Source organism: Suncus etruscus, chromosome 20 (genome assembly GCF_024139225.1).
Source record: "Suncus etruscus isolate mSunEtr1 chromosome 20, mSunEtr1.pri.cur, whole genome shotgun sequence".
Lineage (NCBI taxonomy): Eukaryota > Metazoa > Chordata > Mammalia > Eulipotyphla > Soricidae > Suncus > Suncus etruscus.
The window spans coordinates 27604537-27626861 of NC_064867.1; the positions used below are offsets into that span (position 1 = coordinate 27604537).

Here is a 22325-nt window from a genome sequence, read left to right on the forward strand (position 1 = left end):
TGTAACTAGGATCTTATTCATGTAAGACAAGTGCCTTCCCCACTATACCAGCACTCCAGTCCTAGGCTCCAGAGGACTGTTCAGGTGTGATCTCTGCCTCTGCTTCCATCTCTTTATCCTCTAATACTAATCTACCCATGAGGTGGGGTGCAAAGTTCTCGATCACCAGTGGGTCTGCCTGGTTCCTCTGAAGTTGGCTTGAGCTATTCACACAATATGAAGTAAATGCACACCCCACTGAAAGGTCATGCAGGTGGGCTCACAGGAGACTGAGAGTTAAATAGGGATATAGGCCTAGAGACTATAAAATTTTTTCCATAGGATATAGGCCTAGAGACTATAAAATTTTTTCCATATCCCTAAATACTTAAAAAATAGATAAGCATGAACAACATCATCCAAAGTCAAAAGATACACAGAAAAGTAAAAACATGAACAATCTCTCTTTTGACTCAAGAACCAAGATTCCCAATCTTGGGGAATCCCAGAATGGAATGTTGGGAAGAAAAAAAGATGATCATATTATGACAGAAGCAACCACAAACATTCCATCTCCTTGACGACAAGAAAAGCAAACAGCAGAGGCTGGAGCCATAGTAAGGGGAGTAAGACACTTGCCTAGCATGTGAGGCTGACCTAGGTTCAATTCTCTGCATCTCAGATGGTACCCAAGCTTTACCAGGAATGATTCTAAGCATTGAGCCAGAAGTAAGCTCTGAGCACTGCCAGGTATAGCCCAAAAGAGGGGAAAAAAAGGAAAAAGAAAGAAAACAGCTTCACCTGGGAATTTCACATCTGGGAGCCCACAGTTCCATACAGGACAACGTCAGAGAATCTGCTACAGAGCCAAGTCTCCTTAGCATTACAGGAGGTATGTACCATAAGGGAAGTACATCTGTCTCTTTCGGTCCATCCCTGCAGGACCCAATCATGTACAAAGTGCCCCGGTAGGCAGATGACTCTAGTTGGCCTATGGCTAGGCCCTTCCAGACAGTCCTTTTCCTCTGCCAGCACATCATTTCAAAAACGGGGTTGGGGAGGGCAGAACAATAGTACAGCAGTAGGGCATTTATTTGCCTTGCAACTGACCCAGGATGAAGGGGTGGTTTGAATCCATATGGTCCCCCAAGCCTGTCGGGGCGATCTCCAAGCACAGAGCCAGGAGTAACCCCTGAGTGCCACTGTGTGTCACCCAAAATCAAAACAAAAAGATGATGGGGGTATCTTAAATCACCCACGAGAAGTTGGAGTGGGGTCTCCCCAGGACAATGTCCTTGTGCCAAAGAAAAAGAACAAGGACCAGCTGCTGGCTTCTGCCACCAGACAGGAGGATAAAGCCAACAGGTGGCCAGACTGGAAGGGATAAGATGAGGAATCCAAATTGGGGATCCTGGGGCCAGAATGATAGCATAGTGGTAGGGTGGTTTGCCTTGCATGCTGCTGATCCAGGATGGACTCAGGTACAATTCCTGTAATCCCATCTGATCCCCCAAGTGCCAGGAGTGATTTCTGAGCACAGAGCCAGGAGTAACCCCTGAGCACTGCCAGATGTGCCCCCCCCCAAAAAAAAAAACAACAACAGAGAAACAGATTTGGGATACTGCTGAGAAAGTGACAGATCTTTATTATACCCACTTAGAAGTGGTTTTTTTTTTTTGTCCTGGTGGTTGAAGTCATCCTACCTGACCCAATGTTGTGGGTCCACAGTGCTTGGAAATTCTTATTCAGAAATGCGGATATGACCATGCAGGCAGTAGAAAAATGAAGAGATTTAACATCTCAGAGAGGCACCATGGTTAGGTTTTCCAGGCACATGTCCTTCGTCCTTCTTGGGCTCACTTCCAAACCACCACTGGGCACAGCCCTGGAGGTCCCTGAGTACTGTGGTACATCATCATTGAGGTGTCCAGCACTGCCAGCTGGCCTGGATCATCCCCAGCACCAGAGGGCCCTTGCATTGAACTGCCAACCTGATTGACTGAGAATCACTGGTGAGTCCCCTGGATTTTATGTACCACTTGAGAGAACCCCCAAATTAGGGGACCAGAGATACTGTACAGCAGATGGGCACTTGTCTTGCAGGTGGTTGACCCAGGTTCAATATCTGGCACCCCATATGGTCCCCTAAGCACTATCACTCCGATCCCTAAATAGAGGCAGGATTAAACCCTGAACACTATTGGGTGTGCCTCACCCAACAAAATAATAAAATAATTACCCGGATCCTGCCCTCTACTGTGCACTCTTGCTACTGACTTGGAAAAAAATCCAGCATTCCTATACCATTTGAGCACCTGGATCATGTCATGCCTTAAATCCAATCCCTTTGAAATTCTGCTTATCAGAGCTAACAAAGTTTCTTTTATTAGCTAATAAATCTGAACCAATAAAGCTTAAACTAGATTACACATAGCCTTTAGTCAACGAAAACTAAAAGAATATTACTAAATTTGAGAAGACCTCCACCCTATGCCCTTCAAATTGGACCCAATGTCTAGTTGGAACACTAGCTGGGTCTAGCTTTGCTCATTCCTTGGACCACTTTGTGCCCATCCCTCATGCCCTTCACCATTCGCCCCTCTTACCTGATAATAGTTCAAAAGCATGCCGGCCCCAGACATCCCCAGGCCTGAGAACATGAAGGGCACTGTCACCTGAAGAACAATAGACCAGGTAGTCTCTTTGCTAAGGTCAGGTCCCAGGTGCTTTGTGACAAGCCTTGGGCTTTCAGGAGTACTAAGAAGTCCCTCTTCTGAGGCTGCAGGGACTCTGCCTATGAGGTGGGCCTGAGGGAGCCCCAGATCATCTGGCCTCCTTTGTCGGGTCTCTGTCTTTTCCATTTGGACACAGTGGAGCACCTGGCAGCTATAACCTGGAAACACAAAGCAACAGGGTTGTAGGGCAGCTGACCTGCACACTTGGGCATCAGACCAGCCAGGCACCCACCCCTCACCCGACCCTGCGCTTCAGCACCCCTTGCAGCCCAATTTACAACTTCATCTTACGGAATATATATATAAGCTTTGGCAGTGGGGAATAATATAGGAAAGATGATTAAATAAATATGAATCAAGGTTAGTAAAAAAAAATGGCCGCCTAAGGTCCTTTGGGAATTCTCTCCTCTGTAAAGAGCTACAAACAACAAAAAAGAAAAGCCAACCCATTACCATCAACTTTCTCAGAACAATGGAAATGACTCACAACAACACTGGGAGTCTGGATTGAGAAGAGAAACAATGCTGACTCTCAGAAAGAACAAAGGAACATGCTCCATGACATCGATGCTTGAACTCAGTTCTGTCCTGGGCTCCCAGCATCTTAGCAGCCTTAAAAACACAAAGCTGGGGCCTGGAGAGATAGCACAGCGGCATTTGCCTTGCAAGCAGCCGATCCAGGACCAAAGGTAGTTGGTTCGAATCCCAGTGTCCCATATGGTCCCTTGTGCCTGCCAGGAGTTATTTCTGAGCAGACAGCCAGAAGTAACCCCTGACACCATCGGGTGTGACCCCAAAACTAAAAACAAAACAAAACAAAACAAAAAAAACCCCACAAAGCTGGCTAGAGGTGGGGGAAACGTGACTCTCAGAGAACTGTTATTATCTGCCCTATCTGCAGTGGGATGCACTGGACAATCCAATGGGCAACTCAATACTTGAAGGCTGTATTTGATCAAACCTGTAATTTTATTTGAGTCAAAAATCTTTTCCTGGTGGACCACTTGGAAGAGCCATTTACAGCAGAGAGTAATAACCAGAAACTAGGGGCCAGAGCAATGGTGCAGTGGTAGAGCATTTGCCTTGCACACTGCTGACCTAGGATAGACTGTGGTTCGATCCCTGGCATCTCATATGGTCCCCCAAGCCAGGAGTGATTTCTGAGCACATAGCCAGGAGTAACCCTGAGCACTGCCAGGTGTGACCCAAAAACCAAAAAATAATAATAATAATAATAATAAGTAAATTATTGGGATGGAGTGAGAGCACAGCAGCAGGGCATTTGCCTTACACACGACTGATTCAGGATGAACCCAGATTCAATCTCTAGCATCCCATATGGTCGGTCTCTGAGTCCCTCAAAAGTGATTTCTGAGTACAGAGCCAGAAGTAACCACTGAGTATCACTGGGTGGGCCCCCCACCAAAAATATATATATATATATATATATATATATATATATATATAAACTAGAGATATAGAGAAATAACATGAAAATTGAGATGATCAAGTAACAATGGTTTTGAAAAGACTCAAAAACAGCTGAAACATAACAAAAAACATAACAGCTGAGATATTAAATTCCTAAGGGCTCAGCCAGAGATGAGTGCTGAAAAAAACGTGTCTTCCTTGCAGGAGACCCATATTTAATCCCTGCCAACACTTGAATCCCTAAGCACCATCAGGCGTAACCATGACCCCGAAACACAGAGCCTCTAAGCTCCACCAAGAGTGGCACCAAGGCCAAAATAAAACATGAATCAGGTCATAGACATAGTAAAAGTTCAAGGTGCTGGCCTTCCATGCAGACATATTCAAATCCTTAGCACTACACCAAACCAACTTAAGCCAAAAATAAAGTGCTGAGCTTGGTGTTATGTCCAAAGCGATGACTGAAAAATAAGGAAGAATAAGAACGAAGTCCCAGGAGCCAGTCATAGGCCCAGACACACAGAGAACAGGCTACCTGTTCTTCTATTCCTGCCCAGAGATTCCCACTGACTTTACTTCCCACATCCAAGTTATATGATCCTGGACCAGAGATAGTATGTGGGTAAGGTGTTTACATTACATTACAAATGGTATATAAATATGCCATTGAACATATGGCATTGAACTACATATGGTATCTTAAGTACTACTAGGAGTGATCCCTGAACATAGAGCTGGGAGCATAACTGGGTATGGCCAAACCTTCCCACTTCCCCTGCCAAAAAGTACCAATTCTTTTTTTTTAATTGCCAAAGGATTCATGAGAAATATCATCTACAGGGTTGGAGCTATCATACAACAGGGAGGGCATTTGCCTTGCACCTGGGTGGTTCAGGTTCAATTCCTGGCATCCCAAATGGTCCCCTGAGCCCTGCCAAGGGTAATTCCTGAGTGCAGAGCTGGGGATAACCCCTGACCACTGCCAGGTGTGGCCCCCAAATAAAAATGAAAAGAAACATCTACAGAACTCACAAAGAATATATCAGTAAGAAAATGAGATACTGAGGCAATGTAGGCACTAGCTTTGCATTTGTGAGGCCCAGGGTTCAATTGCTGACATGAAAATAAAAAAAGGAAAAAGACAAAGAAATCACCCACAATTTTATTGTTCAGAAATAACTCTAAGCTGAGCGTGTCCTTCCAATGCACATACACATGCTCCATTTAGTTTACATATATATATTTGGTTTTTTGGGCCACACCCGGCGGTGCTCATGGGTTACTCCTGGCTGTCTGCTCAGAAATAGCTCCTGGCAGGCACGAGGGACCATATGGGACACCGGGATTCGAACCAACTACCTTAGGTCCTGGATCGGCTGCTTGCAAGGCAAACGCCGCTGTGCTATCTCTCTGGGCCCTACATCTATATATTTTGACTGTAAAAAGATGTTTACTTTTTCTCACCACAAAAGTTGCAGGAGCCCTGGCAAGGAATAAATAGGCCAGGGCTTCCCCCACTTGGCTGCTGGGGATTCTGCCCCCAAAAGCGAGGGCAGGAAGCAGGAGGGAAGGCTGGACTGGCCAGACTGCACAGGCAAAACTCACCAGCGTCCCTTCTGCTCCCTCCAGGGCACTGCACTGTGAGTTTTGGTGAATTTGCAAAGGAGACTATGTGAGTATAAATGGAGGGGATACAGGGGCCATCATGTATCTTCAGCGGTGTCACCGACAGTATAAATGGCCACAACCCTACACGTCCTACCTAGCTGAAAGAGACTATTGTCCCCAGAAACCGAAATATTTGTTTTCACACAACTAACAGTCACTTTAATGAAGAAGATGAGTGTCTAGAATAAGATGGCTCATGAGTGCCACCATCTGGACCATGGAAACCCAAGGCTGGAAGCCACCTCTCTACTTGACTTGCCCTGACTCTGCCTGAGAGACCAGGCACTTTCTTTCCATCCCTGCCACCATCTCAGCTAGTCCAGCATGGCCACTATGGAACGGGCAGGACCAGATCTCTGACACTTATGCCTTGTCCATAACTGAGTCAGAAATGATCCCTGGAATTCCATGAGCCCACAAAGAATAATTTCTGAGTACAGAACCAGGAGAAACTCCTGATCACTGTCAGGTGTGCCCCCTACAAAAAGCATGAAGGCTTTTGGAGATGTAGGAATTGAAGTCTGATAAAACTCTGCAGACACCAGTGTCTATCCAGAGAAGGCTGGACCCATCTGGAGAGGAAAAACAACTCTTACCTACAGAGACAGCTGTAGTTGAAGGAATCCCCTAGAAAACAACTTTGTAATATCCAGGGTGAACATTCCCACTTCTAGAATCACTTGTACCTCAATTTGGGGTGTGTGAGTCCCTCTTTCACTTCATGGGGGTGTTCTGGAGAAGCCTGTGTTTCCCATGAACATGTTATCTCTCTCTCTCTCTCTCTGCCTTTGTAATCAAATCTTTTTGCTTCACTATTTGTCTCCTCCAGAAATTCTTCTCTGCATGGGTGGATGAAACCCTAGAAAAGCAGGCAGAAGTCAGATTAGACTTTCCTTCCCCTGCAAAGTGAGATCCCTTGTTCCTGCCTGCCACTACTCCCTAGAACTGGGGTCCATGGAGTAGAAGTGGGTGGAGGATGACAGCCACCCTCAGTTCATTGAGGCTACCACCTTCTTATTTCCCCACATTGCCAGTCACAGACAGAAACCAAGTTTGGGCAGTAACCCTAGTACCTGTCAATGAATTATAATGTTGTTTACCCAAAACAGATTTTTTTATTTGTTAGTTTGGTTTTAAGGCTATACAAGAGTGCTCTGGGTTATTCCTGGCAGTTCTCAGGGAGACCAAGTGGTACTGGGGATCAAATCCATTAAATCCTTTTTCCAACCCCTAGAACCTACAGTTCTTTAATCCAATGCTACTACTATAAAAATGTGACCATAAACTCCCATCACGTTCTCTGCAGTGATGCTGAGAGGCTAAGCCAGGCTCATATGTGCAGGCTGTAACAGAGCAAAAATGGAGGGCCCAGTCCTGCAGAGCTACGTCCCCTTTCTGCTTCTCTATGTGGCACCCTGGGAACCCAAATCCCCAGGTCCCAGCAATGCCAAAGTTCCACCTCCTCAAAAACCAAAATCTGGCTGTGGATTTCAAGACAGATCACATATCTCATGTGGAAGAGGCCCTGGGTTTAATCCTCAGCACCAGATTAAAATTAAAAATAGCTAGCACCTAGCTGTTCTATAGCTCTTTAAATTTGCACAAGTCATTGCCCATTACAGAGCAGGGGGCTGGGCAAAGAGGAACAGGATGGCAAACCCACCTTGGGGGTCCCTGGTTTTCTCCTCTTTATGCATGCCAGAGCATGCGATGAGAAGAGAGTTCCTCCAGGACAGACCTCTCTACCTGCTCTGAGTTACCCTCTAATGTTCACCTCCTTCTCTCTGCTTCCAGACATAGTGCCACTGAATCATGTCCCTGCTATCTATAGTATCTTGTTTTCCTCTCTGAGCATTGGTCCCCCTTGCCAGGTCACATAGTTAGCCCAGCCCTCAATGTGTCCCACAAACTGGCCAAATTAAGATAGTACCAACTCTGCAGGAGTCTGAGGTCTGGGAACAGGCCCTTGACCTTCCGGAGCCCTGTAACAACTGTACACAGATCCTCAGCCACTCCTGCTCATGACAAACTGTCCAAACAATGCAGTCAATCCTCAAATCCAGCTTCGATTCCTAGCATCATCCAGGCTGTCCATCTTCAGGACAAGGTCTTGCTCTTGTTCCTGAAATCAGCCAGATGCCAGAGGCCCCTTTGTGCTAAGTTTCTGAGTTCTGATCAATACCAATGAATGCCCAGAGTGGCTTCTTTCACCTACCAAGGTAGAACAGCTTTTGGGGGCCTTCATGAGCTGGACATTCTAGAATGGTGTTTTTCCAAGTGAGAGGTACTACCTTCTATACAGGTGAGGGGTAGTTATTGGAATGACCAAGGGGGCAGTAGTAGCCATGAATGCAACCGGGGGCACTTTGCTCACTTTTTTTTTTGGTTTTTAGGTCACACCCGGCAGCGCTCAGGGGTTACTTCTTGCTCTACACTCAGAAATTGCTCCTGGCAGGCTCGAGAAACCATATGGGATGCCGGAATTCGAACCACTGTCCTTCTGCATGCAAGGCAAATGCCTTACCTCCATGCTATCTCTCCAGCCCCACAACTTTGTTCACTTGTTAAAAGTAAATAATTTAGGGGATGGGTCATCAAGTGATTTTTTTTTTCTGAAAGGGGAGCAGTGATCTAGGTAGAAGGGATCCTATAATCCAAAAAAAAAAAAAAAAAGGCAGATCATCTCATAATTCCTCTGGAAACCTGTCTCCTCCTGATTTCTAGCTGACATTCGATAGCCAGATCTGCCCATAACATGGAACATAGACTGAAAAGTGACTCCTTGTTGGAAATCCAAATTCACTCGGGCACTACACAGAGGTTTATTTGTTTGGTTTGGGGCCACATCTGGGCCCAAACCAGGGTTTTCAGGGTTTACTCCTGGCTCAGTGCTCAAGGATCACTCCTAATGGTGTGCAGAATACCGGGGTGGTGTTGGGGATCAAGCTGGATTTGGCTACATATAAGGCAAGTGCTAACACTCTCTCTCTCTCTCTCTCTCTCTCTCTCTCTCTCTCTCTCTCTCTGGCCCTATGAAGAGTATCTTCACTGCTTGAAAAATTGCTCTCCCTGTCTAACCCACTAAGCAATACTCTGGATTTTTCTTTTAAAGCAATGCATGCATCCAAATAACCTTGGTGTAATCCATCTACTTCTGTGTGCTGAGACACTCCTGAGCCATCACTCATGTAACAATAATGCTTTGTTCCTGTTACAGTAAACAGTGAGCACCAAAAATATAGTGACAGTCACACAGATCAAAGTCCTATTCAGGAATTAAGATTCTAGACCAGGTGGTGCTAGAGGTAAGGTGTCTGCCTTGCAAGCACTAGCGTAGGACGGACCGCGGTTCGATCCCCCGGTGTCCCATATGGTCCCCGCAAGCCAGGGGCGATTTCTGAGCGCATAGCCAGGAGTAACCCCTGAGCGTCAAACGGGGGTGGCCCAAAAACCAAAACCAAAAAACAAAACAAAACAAAACAAAATAAAGATTCTAGACCAGAAGTTTCCAATTTATTTGGCCCAACAGGCCTTTTTCATTAAAAAAATAAAAACAGAGACAAAAAAAAAAACCAAACAAAATACAAAACTCTGTCCCCTTCTACTTTCTTTTAGCATTCACAGAAAGTGATCCTGGTTTGCAAGAGGCCACTACCAAATGCAAGCTAGTCCAGTGCCACCTAGCGGCACAGAGTGGTATGGAAAACTGAGGAAGAAAAATAAATGAGAAATGAAAGAACAAAAGAAATGACATTCAGTAGATTGATAGGGTTCCATCCTGTCTCTCATATATATATTCCCTAGGTTCCATTTTCCATTTTGTTTTGTTTAGTTGCCTTTTGACCACACCTGGTGGTGGTGCTCACAGCTGACTCCTGGCTCTGCATTCAGGGATCAGTCCTGGTAGGATTTAGTAAATCATGTAGTGACAGGGTTAGACATATGCCAGGAAAGCACTCTACCTGCTATATTATCTTTTGAGTCCTCAAAAAGTTCTATTGTGTGGAACTGGCAGTGACCAGTACAGGTGCATGCAGGCATTCCCAGGCCACAGCTGGAATAGCCATTCCTGAGAAAGTAGCTGGCAGCAGATAGCAGACAACTCAGAGGTGAGCCATCCATCAGGCCATAATTCAAAACACCTTTTCTCAAACACAAAATCTCTCCACAGTGATGAAAATCTGCTTGCTGAAGAGCTGGTACATGTGACCATGTAGATACCCTTCTTGCTCATCCACCAGCAAGTTCACACTTTGGGGATCAGTGTGTCTTGTCTTGTGCTTATCTGTATTGATCCCAGCAGCATTTGAACGCATTCTTCTCCCAACATTCCCAGGTTCCAATGAAACTGAACAATTTTTAACCATCTCCTCTGGAAATCTTTGAGAACATGAAATCCCATTGGTGGGCCACCGTGTCCCAAAAGGCACAGAGTAGGTGAAAATGACCGTGGGGATGCCCATTTCTTGCAGGAAAGGGCCCTTCATTTTGGCTCAGCTGCTGACATCAGCTTCCTGGTACCCACTAGTTCCCAGAAAGATTTGGAAGTTCATGTGCCTCTCTGACCTCAAACTCAACACAAGGATGGATCCTGCCTGAGGTTTCCTCTCTGATGAAGAAGAAATAGAAAGGAAGGAAATGAGGCTGAGAAGCCCCTGAGTGTCTCTGATGACAGTTCCTGGAAAACTATACTGATCTGCCTGCTGGTTATTTATCGTGGCTGGCCATCTGAGATATCCACAAGGTAGTGAAGCACCCCACAATCGAATTATTTTTCTAGACAGGGGCCTGGGAGAACTGATAGGCTCTTTTGCTTTTTCCAGCACTGCTCAACTTGCTAACCTGTTCCTACTGCACACCAGACTGTGGAGCATGTCTTCAAGAGTGACCTGGAGGGCTGGAGAGATAGCATGGAGGTAAAGCATTTGCCTTGCATGCAGAAGGATGGTGGTTCAAATCCCGGCATCCCATATGGTTCCCAAAACCTGCCAGGAGCGATTTATTTCTGAGCATAGAGCCAGGAGTAACCCCTGAGCACTGCCAGGTGTGATCCAAAAAACAAAAACAAAAACAAACATACAAAAAAAAGAGTGACATGGGATATGATGGAATGAGCAAAGAGCTGCAGGCAAGCCTGGTTTTGTTGTTTGCTTAGTTTTGGAGTCACACCCAGCAGTGTTCAGGTCTTCTTCAAGGCTCTACACTCAGAGATCACTCCTGGCATGACTTGGGGGACTATATGGGGGCTGAGGATTCAACCCGGGCTGGAGACATCCTACCTGCTGTCCTATCACTCAGGTCCCGGGCAAATTGTCTTACCAAAATCAAGAGTAGAAGGCACCTCAAGTAGGTGAGAATTCTGGTTTTAATGAGGAGTGCTCAGGGGCTACTCCTGTTATCTGGGAGGGACTGTTCCTAACAAAACTAGCTGGGGGAGAGGGAGGGAGCTGGAGTGGTGGTGTAAGGGGTAGGGCATTTGACCTTGCACGAGCTAACCTAGGACAGACGAGGTCCCATCCCCCTGGCGTCCCAGATGGCCTCCCAAGCCAGGAGCGATTTCTGAGCACATAGCCAGGTGTAACCCCTGAGCATCACCCAAAAAGCAAAAAAACAAACAAACAAAAACTGAACTCGGGGCTCCAAATGTGTTTCAGTCCTCTCAGCAACACCCCCTGGCTCTTGTGTATTGTTTTTTATTATTTTATTTTACTATTATCGTTGTTATTATTGTATTATATTTTAAGTGTTAACATGTATGGTTTTGAAGCACAATTACAGCCCATCTCTGAAGTGCCCCTCCAGAACCCCTCCATCCTGTCCCTTACTGCTTTATAACTAACACTGCATATTATCTGCTCTTGCTTCTTTCTCTCTTGTGCCAGAGGAGTGTGAACTTGGAATATCTGTCTTCTGGCTCATCTTTCTTAGTAAGACACTCACACTCCCAGACATGCATCTATCTATCTATCTGCATCATGAACCTTCACTTGCAGTTCAAATCCCTCTAAGCCCTGTAGTTTCAGCTCAAGGGAGGAGCATCTAAAAGCAAGCTCTGGGACTCTCCTGGGGTATTTCTGATCAGCAGGTTGGGCCGGGCTGGAGAAGATGAGAAGATGGAGGGAGACAGGCCATGCTCAGATATCATGGGGATGCATGCCCTAAACCCCCCTGAAGAATTGCACGGTGCAAGGGGCTATAGCTTGCAGTCCAGCAACCTCCCTCTTTCAGAGCCTCCTTTAGATTCCCTCCATCTTTAATGCACCCCAAGTCCTTACAGCGCGGCTCCCTCTGCTCAGGCTCTCCCGGGGTCCCCCTCTCCCGCTTATCACACCTCCCATGCACAGACACCCTGGGCCAGGCCGGCTCTTACCTCTGAACGGTGGTGACGGGCCAGCATGGGTCAGGCTGGCAAAGGAAGGAAGCGGGAAGAATCGGGTGTCACTCTTCCCCGCCCAGGCCTGCGGGCACGCCCCCAGTAAGGACTCAGGGCGGTCCTGGGCGGGTCCAGCCTAGGGCTGGGCAAATTCGAGGCGGGTCCTCTTTGGTGGCCGGCTGTCCTGGCTCTGCCTCCAAGCCACTGGAGCCCTGCAGGAAGGTTGGGCTTTGCACATCCCACCCACTGGGCAGAGCATCTGACTGCGTGGCAGGAAGGCCTGGGGTCAGGTGTCATCTCCCTGTTCACCCAAGTTGTGACCCAGCACACAGCTGCATGCTTACACCACTCTTTTCTGAGACCTGGTTTACAAAAAAGGAAACTAAGTCTGAGGTTGAGAAGGCCCCCCTTCGAGGAGAGGGGGCCATCAGGAGCCCTTGTTTAAGGGGTGTGTAACCTACCTGCTGTGACCCAAGACCCAGCCTGCTAGGGGCTATTTCTGAGTGCAGAGTCAGGAGAGACCCCTGAGCACTGCTGAGTGTGGCCCCCAAATCATTCAATCAACAAATAAATAAAAATAAAAAAACCAGAGCAGTAAAATGCCCCACATTCTCCTTGGCCAATTTTAGAGCTGCATGGTGTTATTTCCCCTTTTCATCTTGTGTATGTGGTGATATTGGTGGCATATCAGGTGGTACTCACATTTTTTTTCCTGGCTCTGTGCTTAGGGATCATTCTAGGTGGTATTTTAAGTACCATATCCATATGATGGAGCTTGAACTAGCTATCATGGAAGGCAAGCACCTTATTCTCTATACTACCTGTATGACACCCCCTTTTATTTTTTTACCAGAATAAATTTTATGCACCTAGCTCACACATTTCACCCTTTTTGTTTCTTTGCTTTTGGGCTACATCCAATGGTGCACAGTATGCAGGGCTTAACTCCTGGCTCTGCATTCAGGAATCATTCCTGCAGGCTCAGGGGACGACATAGGATGCCAGGGATTGAACTTGGGTAGGCTGTGTGTAAGACAAAGGTCCTACCTGCTTACTATCACTTTAGCCCCTGATATTTCCCCTTTTACTACTCAAGTACATGTACTGATTCCCTCGGACATTCCCATAGTACTTATCTGTTTTTTGTTGTCATTGTTTGGTGGTAACCTTTCTGCCAAACCTCTCCAAGACTTTACATCTAACCTAGCTGCAGCGTCAGTCTCTCCCGGAAATAGGAAACCAGTCCACAGGGAGTTTCCTAGGATGTCAGTAAAGCCTCGGACATAAAGAGAGCCCTGACTCTTCCTCCCTGAAAGTGGCTTTGCCTAAATCATTTTTTTTAACCAATCCTTCTTTCTGATAGTGAAAATCTTTCATTTTGTACAAAACAACTTTTGTTCAATTTTTTACCAAAATACTCTGTACTAAGGTGCCTCTTAAGACTTTCTGATAAAGAGGTGTCGTACTAGTCCATTCATAAATCCTTGAACAGTTAATAATATTTTGAACTTCATTCTGACAAATTTTGTGTCTTAATTATTAGTATTAACCTCCAGACAGGTAATCTGAAGGTGAGGACCCCTGGGCTCTCCCAGGAGTCTGGGGATGTGATGGCACAGGAGTTTCCAGCCATTACCTGGGTGTGGATATGCAGGGGCCCTAGCTCAGCCTACACCTATTGTCATGCCTACCTCTTGGCCAGTTCAAAGTCCATTTTATACCTGGTCTTTGTCTTCCCCACATAGTCTTTATCTCAGTGGCGGGAATCCTAGACCAGGGCTAGGCCCCTTCCCACCCATAGTGCTCACCCATAGCTCTAAGGCAAGGGGTAATCTGCTGATCAGATGCCCTTGCAATGGGTGCTGGTCCTTACCAAGTCTTTGGAGTGTCTGGCCTAAGTCTCTTTGTGGGACAAAGCCACCTTCTGGACCTCAGAAATTCCTCTAGAAATAAACCTGTCCTCTGCCCCCTAGGACTGCAGAGTCTAGCTAGATTGTGCAGTCTGTAATTTATCAACCCTTTCTTCACCGTGTCCCTTCTGACCTTGTTGCTTTCCTATGGATCTCCTAGCCTCCTCTTAGCCCTTAGTGTGTACTAGCCCCCCCACCATTGGTGTGATTTTAAACTGGGACCCCTTTTGGAATACCCTGGGCACCCACAGCAGTACACGAGGTCTGTTAAAAAATGCTGCTGCAGACTCCACTTTAGACCACATGTGTTGTGTGCATGCCCTGGCCTCTTTTCTTGAAATCCCCCAACACCTCCTAACTGGGTCGCTCTGATGCTATTTTAGGCAGATATTTTTGCTTGTGCAATCTCCAAGGGAGAGGACTCTGTCCCTTCATCCGGTATTTGGCCAATCCAGTGTGGACTCTGCTTTAGGTTGTCCCTGGGACTCCTGGGTTCAAAGACCTGTCATTTACCTAGGACAGTGGTCTGCAAGCCGTGGCTCGCGAGCCACATGTGGCTCTTTACACTTTTTAATGTGGCTCTTCTGTGTGCCGGGCGGCCGCTCCAGGAGTCAGGACTCTGCTCCTAGCCTCTGTCAGTGCGCATCCTGTGTGGCTTTCAAAATAAATTTCAATCATGGTTTTGGCGAGACTTGGCTCAGTTGAAAAAAAGGTTGCTCACCACTGACCTAGGAGATGATTTTGGGAAGCAATGTTGGAAGAGAGAAAAGCATGGCAAAGAAAGGAAGGTAGTAAACAAAGCATCAGTATATGGGGGTCACTGTTGGATACAATTGGTGGTCTCTGGGAGGCTCAGAAATTTCCAACCAGAAGGATGTGCCACAAAGGTCAAATCAAAATGGATTACAGATCTTGATATCAGACCTGAAACCATAAAGTATATAGAAGAAGATGTAGGCAAACACTCCACGACATTGAGGCTAAAGGCATCTTCAAAGAGGAAACAACATAGTCCAAACAGTGGAAGCAGAGATAAACAAATGGAATTACATCAAATTGAGAAGTTTCTGCACTTCAAAGGAAACAGTGACTAAGGTAAAAAGGTCATGCACAGGATGGGAGTAATTACTCACCCAATACCCATCAGATAAGGGGCTAATATCTAAGACATACAAGGCACTGACAGAACTTAACAAGAAAATAAAATAACGTCATCAAAAAATGGGGAGAAGTGAACAGACACTTCCACAAAGAAGAAATACAGATGGCCAAAAGACACATGAAAAAATGTCCCACATCACTAACCATCAGGGAGATGCAAATCAAAACAAAGATGAGGTACCATCTCACTCCACAGAGACTGGCACACATTGCAAAAAACAAGAACAATCAGTACTGGTGGGGATGTGTGGAGAAAGGAACTCTCATTCACTGCTGGTGGGAATGCCATTTGATTCTAGGATGAGAAATGTGTGTGTGTGCTGGTCTTATGGAACCCAGTTGACAGTAGGATTTGTTGTATCTGGAACCTCAAGAGGGACTGGGGACAATCGTCCTGATGCCCCTGCTGACAGTAGTGACCATGGGATGACTGGCTGGAATGAATACCCCATTTGCTTATAGTCTATACTTGTTTGTTTGTTTGTTTGTTTGTTTTTGGTTTTTGGTTTTTGGGCCACACCCGGCGTTGCTCAGGGGTTCCTCCTGGCTGTCTGCTCAGAAATAGCCCCTGGCAGGCACGGGGGACCATATGGGACACCGGGATTCGAACCAACCACCTTTGGTCCTGGATCGGCTGCTTGCAAGGCAAACACCACTGCGCTATCTCTCCGGGCCCTATAGTCTATACTTGGACTCTTACCTAGACTGTGACTGAAGGGTTTGTAGATCAAACTGTCACTCTGGGGATCCCTCTCCTAAACTTTGATATCTGTGATTTGTTGGGGTTTCTGATTATGCTTCACTGATCTACTCACCCATTTTATTCAGGCTCACATAAGTGCAGTTAAGATGCTTGTGCTAAGGTCCCAGTATGTGCCAATACGTAGGGACGGGGACAAGGGACCTCAAGGAGAGGTAAAAATTTGACTCAACTCTAAGAGAAGAGGAGGGAATGTGATGCCTGGAGCAGACGGAACTCCATTTTGTCAGCCTAAAGTTTAGTTTCCATTTAAGGCTAACAAGGCTAAGTTCTATTTAAGGGCTATTTTGTTTGTTTGTTTGTTTTTGGGTCACATCCGTCAGGTTCTCAGGGGTTCTCTGCACTCAGAAATTGCTCCTGGCAAGCATGGGGGGACCATATGGGATGCTGGGATTCGAACCACCGTTCGTCCTGGATCAGCTACATGCAAGGCAAATACCACTGTGCTATCTCTCCAGCCCCTAAGGGCTAATTTTCTATCCCAACAATAATGATGCAGACCCCAAGGCCCTATAAACCAAAATATACCGCCTTGGACATCTAACCATAAAAGGACATAATGAGACACCCTAGAAACGCTTTAGATGACAGTCAAAAGTCAAGACTTTCTGCTTCTAGATCTATATAAGCTGGCTTGTTCCCCACGCCCCGAAGGAGTCTCCTCTTGTTAGAGAAGGCCCTAATCAATTAGTTTATAGCTTGCTGGTTGACAGAATAAAGCTTTGCTCTGCTTCATTTTAATTGTGTGGTCTTGTCTTTCAGCTCTAGACTCTAACAGACTCTTACACCCCTAACTCTACCCAATATCTGACATGTCCCCACGTCTCACTTTGCATCTCTCCCAGGGTGCCTGATGCTTCTAGAGATGGGAATGCTCTCTAGGCATTGCAGGTGACCCAGGAGATACTTAAGAAACAGCACGAGGACAGGGGAACAGGCAGCAGTTGCTTCTCAAGATCTTTATTCACCTCATGGACACTGACTTGAGCCCAGGGCCTCTCTGACTGGACAGAGAGAGATAGGGCCAGGGTGGGGGTTAATATGGGCTTAGTGGGGAAGGATGTGGAAGGGTGGGAAGGAATGAAGAAAGGTGGGGAAGGATTGGGGTATTATGGGGCTAGGGGGTAGGCAGCAGGGCTCCTCAGCCCCCAGACTTCAGTGCAGATCCAAGAGAGCACTATGCTGCTTCCTCCTGAGATATTCTTCAGTATTCAAAAGTCACCGTCTTGATCTTCAGGTATTCATTCAGAGCTGCCTCTCCTGCAAGTACCAGCACCACCCACCTTGTGACCCCATGGCACAGTGGAGCTCTGCACCACTCTGAGCCCACTGCACCCCTGAAATAACCACAAGGGGTCAGTCCAGACTTAGTCCAGATGATGGACAATAGGGAGAGACAATGTGGAGAACAGGTGCCCTTCATGGTGGGCAAAAGTCCAGCAGTATCAGCAATGGAAGAATCCAGCCCCACCTTGGGGCCACCTTTCTGGAAGCTTCCCCCACTGCTACTTCCTCCTCTCTAGGAAGGACAGGCCTATGAGCCCACAGGCCCTTCTGGGTCCCCTCTGCCCAGATGTGACCAGATGTGCCAGCCCATTGGCTCTCCCCATTGATAAGCCCTGGCTAACTTCAGCCATCCTTTGAGCGGGAAAGACGGGGTGCACGGGCTTTTGAGACTTCCCAGGTTCTATATTGGTGTGTCTTATTCCATGACCAGCCTATGGAGTCTATGACCTTAGCCACTTGCTGACATTGGTCTTAAAAGCCACCAACTTTGGACCATGCTAGTGACAGCTGTATGATGCTGGTTTGTGGGCTCTCTCTGGGACTTGAGGAAGGGGAGAGGAGCTGGGGGATAAGGAACAGAGTAATAAATGCGTGAGGTCAAATCTTGGAGATCCATTGGCTCCCTGGATAATACTGTTCCTGATAGACTTCTGGAAAGGTTGGCAGGAAGACAGCAAAGGAAGCAGGATGAGGAAGCAGACAAATGGCAAGTAGAGAGACAGGAGTATGCCATGAAAATGTTTGTGTACATGTGTGCATGTATATGTGTGGTACTTATGCCTGTGTGTCATGTATGAGCCCATCTCTTCTGCAGTTTGTGTACAGTTGTGGGGGGGGCTCCATCTCACAGGGTTTGGTAAAATGGGGCAGACCTTCAGTTCCACCCTCTTTTGAGTGCCCAGCACTGAGCAGGAGACCTGGAAGCTTCTGGGAGAGGTCAGCTTTTCTCCATCTTCTCACTGACCAGACACCCCTCTTCAGAGCTGGAATCCCCAGCTGCTTGTTTCACAGTTGCAGGATGTGTGTGTGTGTGTGTGTGTGTGTGTGTGTGTGTACATCCTAAGTCTCAGAGAGCCTAGGCAGAGTGTGGAGTCTGTACCCCTAGCATCCTGAATGCCCAGTGAGGTTTATATGCTATGATAACTCCATCAACAGTACCCCACTCACAGTAACCTATCCACACACATCCATTCACAATATCCTATTCATAGCCCCCATGCATAATACTACATCTATCCAAAGCAACCCTATCCATAGCTGCCAGTTCGTAACACTCCATCCATATCACTCATTCACAACACCCCATCTACAGCACCCAATCCATAGTGACCATGGGACATGAGTCCTGACTGGACCCCTTGATCAGAACCCCTGCCAGCAGTGCTTGGGTGCAGCAGCTCTAAGAGCAAAGCTAAATCCTTAGCCAGAAACAAGGTTCTCAGAGATCTTTAAGGCTCCTTCAGCACCTGGGCCTCGGCTTAGGTTCTGCTCAGGGTGTCCCTTCCTGTGTCCCCAAACCCCCACGTTCTTCAGCAGGCCTTACCCAGGTCTTTGCCAAAGCCGGATTGCTTGAAGCCTCCAAAGGGTGCGGCCACATCTGTCTTGTTGTACGTATTCACAAACACGGTGCCAGCTTGTAGCTTGTCACTGACATACAGGGCTTTGCTGAGGTCCCTGGTGAAGACCCCGGAGGCCAGACCAAACTCTGTAGCATTGGCCCGAGATAGCACTGTGTCCACATCCCTGGGGAGCAATCAGGAATATCTTCATGGGGTGGGTTGGAGGTGGGAGGTGAACCTCTTCCCTCTAGGGAGACCCTAGTCCCCTTCATATTACCACCACAGGGGATTCTCTGGGGATGATCTCTGGGGAGTCCCAACAGGGCTAGAGACCAGAAATAGCAGGGGCAAAGGAGGAAGAGGGGGAGTCTTTTTGGCTTAGGGTCTTTCACAGGGAACCTTGGAACAGTAAGCCTCTCACTTACAGCAGGGGGTAGCTGGGCCTTCTACACAAAAGGCGTGTGCATGGGACATTCCTAAGAATCTACTTTGGGGTCCCCAGGAGCCTGAGACAACATATACATTGCAGATGACAGGACAGAGCCTGAATCTAATACAGTTAGCACACGATGAAGATTTCTTCATTTGTGGTGCGAGGGATTGAATCCAGGGTCTTACACATGCGAGGCAAGTATTATCCTGCCGAGCCATCTCCCTTGCTAAAGTGGGGTGTCTTTTGGAGGTGGGAAGTGCAACATATCGAGGGTGGGGTTCTCACTCAAAGGCCCTGTGTGAGAACAGGGTTAGGAGAGACCAAGGGAACTGGACCCCAGCCCTGCTATACTTTGGTCCCTGAACACCCGCTAGCCTTGGTATCTGACCAGATCAAAAGAACACAAATGTCAGTTTTAGGATTTGATGGGTCTTGGTGGGTCTGGAAGTTTCCACCCTGATAGCAGGGAAAGGAGGGAATCAGGGGCACTGAGGCAGTCATGAGGAGAGAGAGCCTTACAGTCCACACTTGCTCGGCCTTATGGTAGGTCAATCCTGCCTGCCCCAAGCAGATCCAGAAATGGAATAGGCAACATTTCTATTCTGAGCTGGGAGCAGTGGACAAGGAGTGCTGGACTCCACAGGCTGGACCCCGTGGTGACTTCAGCAGCATGGAAGACACTCAGTGGAGTCCCTAGGCTCCCAGTTCAGCAAATGACAAGGACTCAGCTGACAGCCAAGCCTCATCTACAGCCACCACCCCTAGAGTTCTCCTGGACCAACCTACTGACCACCCCATGCTAAAGATGGAATCCTAGAGAAATAGAGAAGGGGATCTGGAGATGGAAAGCATGAGGGGGGACTTCCTACCCATCGTCAAACCGAGAGATGATCATGATGGGTCCAAAGGATTCTTCTTTGGCGATGAACATGTGATCCTGCACGTCAGTAAACACCGTGGGCTCGAAGAAGAAGCCTGTAGGGACAGGGACATGACATAGGGAGGGCCCAGAAGTATCCCAGGCTGGAGTCCCCCAGCACTGATTCCGGCTCCAGCCAGGCTCCTTGTGACATGACATGGGGGTGCTTCTCCATTGGTGGCGTTCCAGGGTATTTCATGAAACTATGGGCGAAATTCAAGACCATTAAGGGTTTGGGACCAGTGAGATCAGAATCTAAAATTTTGACAAGAATATGGGCTTTCCTGGGGATTTGTGTGCATTTTGTTTGGGGGGGGGGGTGCAGGGGTGGCAAGGATGGAACCAAGGAGCTCCTGAGTATCAGGCATGGCTGCACTCTTACAAACAAGAAGAGGTGGGTGTAGGGAGCACTGCTCAATTGGGGCCCCTTGTGATGTGACAGTTGGTTTGAAGGAGAAAGCTGCTGGCCTCCAACCCTGGAAGGAGACAGGGAGGATCTTGGGAGGACCCCGTTTCTGAGAAGTGACCCCAACCTAAAGATAGCCTCGGCCACCCAAAGTGACTAGAGGTTGGAGATTGATTGTGAAGGTGTCGAGACATCGGGACAGAAAACCAGTGGCCAGCTGCCCTACTTCCTCAGTTTACCCCCAGAACACAGGACTGGAACCCTGGTATACTGACCTGGCCTTGGGACTTGCTTGCCCCCACACACCAGCGTGGCCCCCTCCTGCACTCCACGCTGACAGTACTCCAGCAGCTTCTGCAAGTGGGCTCGGTGGTTCTGCGGCCCGTGGTTCGTGTCCCGGTCCAGAGGGTTTCCCACCTTCATCTTGCTCACCTCCTCCACCTGTGGGAAGCTGCCCAGGTAAAGGCTGTCCTGGGGTGGGGGAATGCCCATCTCCACCAAGCCTCCCCCAACCCTTCATCAGTCCCATAAGGTCCCCACAGAGCCCAGCCAGGGACATACCACCCTCTGCACGAAGTGGTCGTGAATGGCATTCTCCACAAAGAGCCGGCCAGCTGCAATGCAGTTCTCCCCCTTGTTGAAGAAGACAGAGCTCATCCCCTGTGGGGACATGAGGGAGAGTTGTGTTAGTACTCAGCTTTGAGTGCCAGAACCCCAACTCCAGGCAGGCACAGCATAGGACCCCTTCTACAGGGGCTGGAGTTGGGAGCTCTGCATTCTGACCTGACTGGGAACTGGACAGGCAAGTACCATCCCATCTTGTCACCCCCAAAGGAGAGGTCAGTGGGGACAGTGTAGGGCTGAGGTTGCTGATGCCCAAGTTCAGTGGCAAGGTGACAACCTGCTGCGAAAGGACAAGGCCAATGTCTGCAACATGGTGGACTGGAGGGAGGATGCATAATGAACCTGAAGACCCCACTAACTGGGCCAGGACAGGGAGCCCACACTCTGGTGATCAGGAGACATGAGATAGCAGAGGCAGCAGGAAGTGGACATTGGGAGCAAGGGTTGAGCATAGGTGGGCTTCTGGCAGGGATCCAGCACAGATGTTCTTAGGGGCTCTTTGGGGGTCTCAGTGAGGCAGAGAAGGATGAGTTACTGGCTACTCTGGCACTGCCCTACCCAGCAGTGGAGGGTAAAGAGTCCTCAGCTCTGCTATCCACACCCAAGGGTTAATTTGGGGATAAAGGCAGGAGAAGACATGTTTGCCTTCTTCCCTGAGATCATCTCCCTTTCATCACTATGGCAGCAGAGGGGATTCACCAAACACAGCAGGATGGGCCAGGAAGTTTTAGGGCATCTGGGTAAATGTGGACTTAGTGTACAGGAGTATAGTGGGGGGAGGGCGGTCTGGGAATACATGTATAACACTGACCACACTCGTGTGGATTTCCTGTCCCAGACATGTGCCAGGTATAGCCACCTAACTCTGCCTTTTGGAGAGTAGCTCATTCAAGACTCATTCTACTCCACAAGCATAGAGCAGGCACCCCTGGGGCTTGGCTTTGCTTTTCTCCAGACTGGAACAGTTTCTTCTGCTGACTTTTGGAGGGCCAGCCTAGCTCAGGAACCCATTGGGGGGAGCTGATTCCACATCCTTTCAGAGTGAAATCTCACCAGGACAAATACTTTGGAGGAATGTCA

The 22325-nt window shown here is 47.9% G+C and overlaps 2 protein-coding genes across 3 annotated transcripts in view; both read right to left on the bottom strand.

Annotated features, from left to right (window-relative positions):
- The window catches only part of SLC41A3 (solute carrier family 41 member 3), a 36175-nt gene extending 29507 nt beyond the window's left edge, over window positions 1-6668 (bottom strand). Inside the window, exons 1-2 of the mRNA XM_049766525.1 lie at window positions 6500-6668; window positions 2586-2872 (exon numbers count right to left, since the gene is read on the bottom strand). Of these exons, the coding sequence (XP_049622482.1) occupies window positions 2586-2840 (255 nt within the window). The 5' untranslated portion in view covers window positions 2841-2872; window positions 6500-6668. The remainder of the gene's footprint in view (window positions 1-2585; window positions 2873-6499) is intronic.
- A 10279-nt stretch (window positions 6669-16947) lies between these two features.
- ALDH1L1 (aldehyde dehydrogenase 1 family member L1) overlaps window positions 16948-22325 on the bottom strand; it is a 48732-nt gene continuing 43354 nt past the window's right edge. The window contains exons 19-23 of one of the 2 annotated variants that reach the window (XM_049766500.1): window positions 21183-21281; window positions 20897-21062; window positions 20166-20271; window positions 18848-19047; window positions 16948-17277 (exon numbers count right to left, since the gene is read on the bottom strand). In XM_049766500.1, coding sequence (XP_049622457.1) covers window positions 17222-17277; window positions 18848-19047; window positions 20166-20271; window positions 20897-21062; window positions 21183-21281 — 627 coding nt within the window. In that variant the 3' untranslated portion in view covers window positions 16948-17221. Of the gene's footprint in view, window positions 17278-18847; window positions 19048-20165; window positions 20272-20896; window positions 21073-21182; window positions 21282-22325 lie in introns of those variants that run through there. The other variant, XR_007491871.1, reaches the window with a different exon arrangement.